The sequence below is a fragment of the Pinus tabuliformis genome, chromosome 3_2 (assembly GCF_031772625.1).
Source record: "Pinus tabuliformis cultivar Carrire ecotype Pingquan chromosome 3_2, CPIR1, whole genome shotgun sequence".
NCBI classification, from domain to species: domain Eukaryota; kingdom Viridiplantae; phylum Streptophyta; class Pinopsida; order Pinales; family Pinaceae; genus Pinus; species Pinus tabuliformis.
Genome location: NC_142302.1, coordinates 251552125 through 251560469, shown reverse-complemented (window position 1 = coordinate 251560469; position 8345 = coordinate 251552125). Strand labels below are relative to the sequence as shown.

The following is an 8345-nucleotide window of genomic DNA, read 5'->3' as shown; positions in this document are numbered from 1 at the left end:
CTGCCCCTGCTTTACAAATCCTTCTAGCTGAACTAAGTAAATTTCCTCTTTTAAATCACCATTTAAAAATGCAGATTTAACATCAAGCTGGTGTAATTCCCAGTTACATTTATTAGCTAAAGCAATAAGCATTCTGATTGTATTTAACTTTGTTACAGGTGCAAAAGTATCATCAAAATCTATACCTTCCTACTGTGAATATCCTTTTGCAACCAGCCTAGCTTTTAACTTTTTTATACTTCCGTCTGCATTCATTTTTGGTTTAAACAACCATTTGCATCCTATGGGTGTTTTATTCTTAGGCAGCTCAACTAAATCCCAAGCATCATTTCTAAGAATTGATTCTATCTCTTCATTCATTGCAGCTCTCCATTCCTTAAATTGACTAGCTTCTTTGTAATTAGAGGGTTCTAAAATGTTCAAAACCTTTGACATCAAAGCATAGTTTCTCAATTTTAATGGTAATTGAGTCTTCCTACCTGACCTCCTTGGTAGGGGACTTACCTCAAATTTGTTTTCTTCTCCTATAACTCGGCTTGCATTATCACCTTCTTGTTGTTCTTCTTTTTGCTCTTCTTTCTGCTCTTGCTCTCTTTCATCCTCGTTGCTTTCCTCCAACAACAATGGAATGTGCCAATCATCACCAACGTCATCTTTCCCTTCCTGTTCATTAAACACTACATCCCTGCTTGCAAATGTCTTACGAGACTCACGATTGAATAATTTATATGCTTTAAATTCTGTGCCATAACCAACAAAGATGCATTTAACTGCTTTAGGGTCTAATTTCTTCCTATCAGCTTTGGGTATATGGGCAAATGCTTTTGACCCAAATACTCTTAGATGGTTTACTGCTGGTTTAAATCCATATAGAGCTTCAAAAGGGGTTTTGAAGCCAAGATACCTGGTAGGACTTCTGTTCTTCAAATATACAGCACTGTTGATAGCCTCTGCCCAAAAACTATTAGACAGACCCTTACCTTGTAGCATACTCCTTCCGCACTCCACCGAGGTTCTGTTTTTGCGCTCTGCAACTCCATTCTATTGTGGTGTGTGTGGCACTGTATACTGCTGAACAATCCCATGTGATTTGCAGAATTTCATGAATTCCTTTAGCTTGTATTCTCCCCCTTGATCAGATTGGAGAATTTTTATACTCTTACCAAACTGCTTTCCACCAAGGTTTTAAATTCTATAAAGCACTGGAAAGTCTGACTTTTCTTTTTCAAAAAATAAACCCATGAATATCTAGTGCAGTCATCAGTAAATAACAAAAAATAGTATGCTCCTCCTAGCAACCTTGTTTGCATAGGTCCGCATACATCAGTGTGCACTAGTTCTAAAATGTTTGTTTCCTTCCTCATATTATGCACAGGAAACTGTTCCCTATGCATTTTTCCTAAGGAACAACCATCACAATTTAACTGAATATTACGAAAGATAGGGAGTCCCTCGACCATACCTTTCTTCTGCAATAACATGAGGTCCTGCAAATTCAAATGACCGAACCTCTGATGCCAGAGTTGTTCGGCTGTCGATCCTCCTGCAACCATGGCTTGCTTTGGTATGCTCTTTGCATCCAGTCTGTATAGGCTTCCAACTCGCATGCCTATTGCAACTATTTCTTTCCTGCAATCCTCTATCATATAATGAGTCTTGAAGAACTCGACTTGCATATCTTGATCAGCCATCATGGATACAGATATCAGATTTTTCTTAATTCCAGGTACATATAAAACATTTGTAAGGTGGCTAATTTTTCCATTTAGTAACTTAACTGAAATTACCACATGACCTTTAATCTCGTATCCACTATCATCTCCTAGATATATTTTTGATCCATTTATACTTTCTTCAAGACTATCAAAAAATTCCTTTTTACCTGTCATGTGAGAGGATGCTCCGGAATCGACATACCAAATGTCATCTTCATTAGATGCTGAAAGGGTACAGTCGACTGTGAACAGTCGAAATTCATGACTGAAGTCTTCTTCTTCAACAAAGTATCCTCTGTGCTTTGCATTTGCCTGCCTCCTCTTTGCATCATCAGCCTGCTTCTTATAACATTCACTCTGTATATGACCCTTCTTTCCACAATAATAACATTTCTTTTCAGAATGATTTGCAAGCATACCTTTATGAGAATGTGAAGTCTTATGTGATGTTCCTCCTTTCTACTTTGATTGTTGCTGTGAATGCCTTCCTTTGGATGATCGTCGTTTCGCCATCAGCGCAAGATCATCACTTTAGGGGTTCAAGTTCTACCACCGCTCCTCCTCTTGCTGCAAGATCCCAGTGAGATCATCAAATGTGGGCGCTTTCTCCCTTGCCGATACTCCAGTGATGAACGTTTGAAAATCATCACGCATCCCATTCATTGTGATTGCAACAAGATCTTCATCAGATACCGCCACTCCGATGGCCCCCAATCCATCTTTCACATCTTTAATTCGCGCAACAAATGCAGTAGCAGTCTCCCTTTCGTCCATCCTCATTGAAAATAGCTTGCTTTTAAGTGCCAAAACTCAGCTTGTATTCTGGGTCTCATACAGACTTTTGATTTTCGTCCAGATGTCTGCGGATGTTTTACAGTCTCTGATGTGCGCAATAACGTTGTCCTTCACAGACATCTTCAACAAGACCTTGGCCTTGTTCTCTCGTTTTTCACAATCTTGCTCCTGTGGCCCTCCATTCGGCTTCTGCTCATCGCATGTAACCATGGACCAAGCATTCGCACCCTCGAGCAAGGTCTAGATCTTAAACTTCCAATTTGTGAAGTTAGATCCATTGAGTTTACCAGACTCATTAAGGTAATATTCCATCGTATTACTCATTCTAAATCTACCCAACAACAAAAAAAACAATACCTGTCAGATCGATCTGTCACCTCTGCCACCGATCTACAGTGTCTGGCAATCCCGCTCCAACGATCAAATTCGGTGTTTCCAATACAGCTGAAGAATTGATCTGATCAAAATTGATCCGATCTGCCTCTCCCAGATAGATCAGCAACTTCGCCGATCTGCACCCCTTGCAAACTGCTAAACGAAGTTGAGGCTTCCCGCAGATCCCCTTGAAGGAAGATTGGCACGTCCTCAATCAGCGTGCAAAAAATCCCCTTTGTGTTGGCGCTTTCCCGAGCGAAAAATCCGTGCCAATTAAAAATCAGTTAGAGTATTTTTGCTGGCGCGATTAGTCCGTAAAATTTCGCGCCAATTGGATGTTCTGGCGCTCTGCCGCGATTAATCCCAAAAAATCCACGCTAATTGCCCCTCCTAGCGCTTTTGTCAGCGCAAAAAGCACGCCAATATCCTCTCCACTCAGAAAAAAAAAAATATCTGAGTCTGAGCCAGGTGTTCTGCAGTCCACCTGCTCAATTGAGCATAGAGCTCTTGTGTACATGCGGCCACAAAGGCACTTCAAGCCACACAGGCAATTCTGCCACACAGGTACCACACAGGTAAGCTAGCTACAAAGGCACTTCAGCCACAAAGGTGACAAAAGATCAGGCTGACCCAATCTGAGCTCTGATACCAAAATAAAATGTGAACAGAATTGAAAAGAAAGAGATGTAGCTCTCAGGTGTGGCTTGCACCTGGAGACTACACTCACCAAAAACAGCGAGATCACTCTCGTACACTCTATATTCATCAATGAAAGATTACATCATTAAATATAATACTAGGAATTAGGAAGTTGCACCCAAACCCCTAAACTTTATGAACTAATCCTAAACTAGGGAGAACGTTACAACAATGTAACCATTTTCTCCATTAATACAAAATAATATTAATTATTTTTAACTCCTACTTCCACTAAATATGGTTAAATTACCTTACTTCCACTAAATATAGTTAAATTGAATCAGTGTTTGAAGTATATTTACAGTAAGAGTTTTTAAATAGTCAATCACCCTACTTCCACTAAATATCGTTAAATTACCCTACTTCCACTAAATATAGTTCAATTAAATCAGCATTTGAAGTATTAAGCTTTTAGGTTAGAATTTAATATTTATAGTAAGAACACCAGGTTTTAATTTAATATTTATTGTAAGAACACTAGGTTTTAGCGTATTTTTAAAATAGTCAGTCACCCTACTTCCACTAAATATGGTTAAATTACCTTACTTCCACTAAATATGATTAAATTAAATCAGCTTCTAAAGTATTAAATTTTATTTTAGAATTAAATATTTACACTAAGAGCACCCGGTCTTAGCTTTTCTGAACAAGGCTATGTATCATAGCTACTAATGCTGAAAAGTCTCTTATTTTCTATGCCCACATTATCTGCCTTTTATTGTCAACCCAAAGTAAAGACCTCATGTTAACCAGATGCTTTGTGTGGAGAGTTTTGGGCAGAGAAATCTACGTTTTATGATCAACCCAAAGTAAAGACCTCATGCTAACTAGATGTTTTGTGTGGAGAGTTTTGTGCAGAGAAAGCATGTGAAGAGGTTGTGTGGAGCTGATGATGAGGATAAAGCTATCCAAAGGAAGCCTATAAGAAGGTGGCTATGGAGACGAAGTGTGTAGGAAAGTGGCAGTGCGGAAATCTTTTATTGTGCAAAGAACTTTATAGAAACTTTTTTATTTTATTGTGCAAAGTTTTCTTCACACTCAAATAATTATAGCTATAAAGGCATAAACTATAAATCTTGTTGTAAAATGCTCAGAGATAAATCTGGTTGTAAAATGCTCATAAAACATTAGTTGATTTCCTTGCAAGATGAGAACATGTGAAAATAAATTTTGGATCGACAGGATCGCACTATTTCAGTGGACAAAAAAGCCGTAATCACGTTATTTGTTTAATACAGTATCACATATTCACTTTTGGCGTGTATAGAACTCGCATGTGCAGAACCGTTCTTGTCTAACTAAAAAGTAGAGAATTGACTTATGAATGGGACTTGGGGATAAATAGAATGAAAAATTCTTTCTATTATGCCTTTGATGGTTAGCATCCTATACCTTCGCAGTTGTGTAGGCCAAAGAAAGATAGTAAGCAATGTTTCTGATAATGAGAGGAGCAAATGTAGATGGTAAGGAGTGTTGCTGATTAGGAGAGGATAAGATGAATCCAAGCGTAGGGACGGTAGCTTAACAAGCGAATCCATTATGTGTTTTATCTTGTCATTAGAAGACAAGACATGTATATATTTGAAATTTCTTGACAAGAAAAGATACCACGTGAATTGTGGTGGGTTTTCAAGATCCTTTTAACAAAATTTGATATTAATTTTAATCAAAAACTACATAAACCCAGAGAACCATATAGAGCTTTAACCGCTTTTTAAATAAACAAAAAATAAGATAATTTCAACATCTTTTAACTAAAATTTTGTATTAATATTTTTTTTTTTAAATTACGTAAATTTATTTTGCATATAATTATTTTCGTGGCACTGTAACCATTGAATGAAGGAGCATAATTTTACACATTGACTTCTTTGGAAATTAACTTTGGTGAAATTAGTTTTATTGGGAACCCTATCGAGGAAAACTTTCTTTGTATAGATGTCTTTAATAACTTTGCTCATAGTAATTAGTAATGAGAGTTCTGATTAGGAACGAAATAAGATCAATTTTATTAAGTTTTAGTAAAATCAATTAAATAAGTTTATTATGTGAAAATACAATTATTTAGAAAATAGTAATTAGTAATGATAGTTGACTACTAATGAAATAAGATCAATTTTATTATGGGAACATGATAGTCTCACCTGGAGAAATTCTAAGGTATTATATCAGGTCCAAGTTAAGGAAGTTTATAAAGACCTGATAAGCAAAGCTCCTTCGCTGCTCAATCCGCCCTTCCCATCCATTCTATGGAAAACAGGATGTCCCTTAAAGATGGTTCTGTTTTCTTGGCTTGCTTTTCACAGCAGGAATCTTACTTGGGATACCTTGCGGAAGTATGGTTGGCAAGGGCCGGGGGTTTGTTACATCTGTTGGGCAGAAGAAGAGTCCAATTTCCACCTTTTTTTTGCTTGCAAGAAGACTCGTCTTTTATGGCGAATTCTGGAACAAGCCCATGGTGTCCAACTCCCATCTCTTCCTTCGACGGTCGATGCATTCTTATGGTGTTGTCTTCAAAAGAATACCTGGAGATCAATATTCATTATAACGGTATGGTGCATATGGAAGTGGCGTAACAAGGTTATCTTCAATGGTAAACCCTCCCATCTCATGGATATTTATTCCTCCATCTCCTCTATTTTTGAATCAATCCCGCAAAGTCCTCCTAAGATGCCTCTCCAAAAAGAGTGTGGGATTCAGCAGACCCAATCTGTCATTCCGAGAGCCTTCTTCGATGGGGCTGAGCAGGAGGGCCAGTGTGGTTGCGGGGTTCATATTGTGGTAGATGATTTATGTAGCTTTCAGCTGTTCTGGAACGGGGGCAATGGCTCAAACAGTAAGGCGGAAGCAATGGCCCTTGCTGGTCTCCTGCACTTTTGCCTCTTTCTCAATCTACAGAATGTTTCCATCTTCGGTGACTCAAAGGTCTTGATTGATAGTCTCAGTGGTAAGGTCTTTATTAGAAATCCGCAGCTTTCGGGATGGTTGGAGAGAATTAATTTCCTCTGGAACAGATCAGAAGGGGCATCCATTTGTCATATCAAGAGGGATCTTAATCAAGTTGCAGATGGCTTATCCAAAATGGGTCTCAGGGTGCCCACAGGTTTATGGTTCTTGCAGATCTCCTTTGAGGGAAACGTTATCCCCATTCAGGACTTTCTTCCACCTGACTTCTAATCCTGTTCTCGATCCTAGCCTCTCTTTCTTTCCCTAGTTTTTGTTTCAAGTAAGATGAAGGTTTTTTGTCTTGCTAATATGCTTTTCTAGTGATCGCAGGTGATGCCTCCATTTCCCTGGCGATGGTCGCTGTTTTTTGTCAGATTTGGATTTCTTGTTTGGATTTTGGTGCTCGTTGTGGGCTGCGTTGCCCGCCATAGTCTTTCCTGGTGTGGCTTGGAGATTTGTCAACGAAGCTGCTTCTTTGGCTTGTTTTGGCTGATTCTGTCCTGGCATATGTTGTTTCTATGCCAAAATTTTCCTAGGTTTGATATGGAGATTGATATGGAGATTGTCATGATGCTGTTTATTCTGGCCTATGCTGCTTCGATGGGCGGTTTTGGACTTTATATGTGGATCCTTTTTGTTTTTACTCCTGGCGCGTGCCTGGGGTAAAGTTTTTTATGTGTTTCTGGTCTAGAGGAGCTGTTCTTTGTGTAATATTTATATTTCTGATATAAATGAAATTTTGCTTTTTTCTGCCTGAAAAAAAAAAAAAAAAGAGTAAAATCAATTAATTATGTTTATTATGTGAAAATACAATTACTTAGAACATAGTAATTAGTAATGATTACGAATGAAATAAAATCAATTTTATTATGCGTAAGTAAAATCAATTAATTAAGTTTATTATGTGAAAATACAATTACTTAGAAAATAGAGTTAGTTGATATCATTTTTTTAAAATATATCTTCTCAGTGAATTATGGACTTTTCTTGAGGAGAAATATTATAGATGAGATCTGCAACTTGAGCGAGGTTTGAAGTTGGCGCTAGGGTTTGGCATTAGGGTTCCATTGCGGGACGTTCAGGGGGGAGCTTCACTCCCTCCTATAGTGAGGCAGTCACAAAGGGAGGCAAGGAAGCAGGAGGGAAGCATTTCAAAAAACCGTCAGAAAATATTTCAGAAGCAAGAAGCAAGCAGACAATTGGAAGAAATGAATTCCAGAATCAGGAAGGAAATCAACAGGAAACAAGTAAAGAAAAGGAGAAGGGAGGCGACAGTAGAAAAACGACTTCCAGCAAAACTACGGGAGTTTGTAAACCCAAATCGAGCATCATTCCACAAGTCATATTGAGTGATCCAGCAATTCAAGCACATAGGGACCATAGGAAAGAACATGCGATCATTTGCAATTTCATGGGGTTATGGCCAACAGAGAGGGCATTACATATCTGGATTAGAAGCCACTGGAAGCCAAAGGGAGAAATACATTTACATCTGGGTTCTAAGGGCTTCTTCACGGTGGTGTTTGCGAGCCTAGAGGACAAAGACAGAGTGTTTGAAGGGGGGCCTTATTTCTATGCTGCGGCAAGACTCGACATGCAGCCATGGATAATGAACTTTGTCCTGGAACATGAAACATTTACTTCCGTACCGGTTTGGATTAGACTATACTCATTACCTCTGGATTACTGGCAACCAGAATCTCTGAAAACAATAGGCAACAAGCTGGGGCATTTTTTGAAGATATTAGAGGCAACTCTTAAAGGTAAATATACCTCCTTCACCCGAATATGTCAGGAAATGGATCTATCTGGAGC

At 38.5% G+C, this 8345-nt stretch overlaps 1 protein-coding gene across 1 annotated transcript; it reads left to right on the top strand.

Annotated features, from left to right (window-relative positions):
- The first annotated feature begins 6254 nt into the window (after nucleotides 1-6254).
- Nucleotides 6255-6761, top strand: LOC149180628 (uncharacterized). The gene has a single exon (XM_089413936.1). The coding sequence runs from the start codon at nucleotides 6255-6257 to the stop codon at nucleotides 6759-6761; it is 507 nt and encodes a 168-aa protein (XP_089270062.1).
- Nucleotides 6762-8345: the final 1584 nt, after the last annotated feature.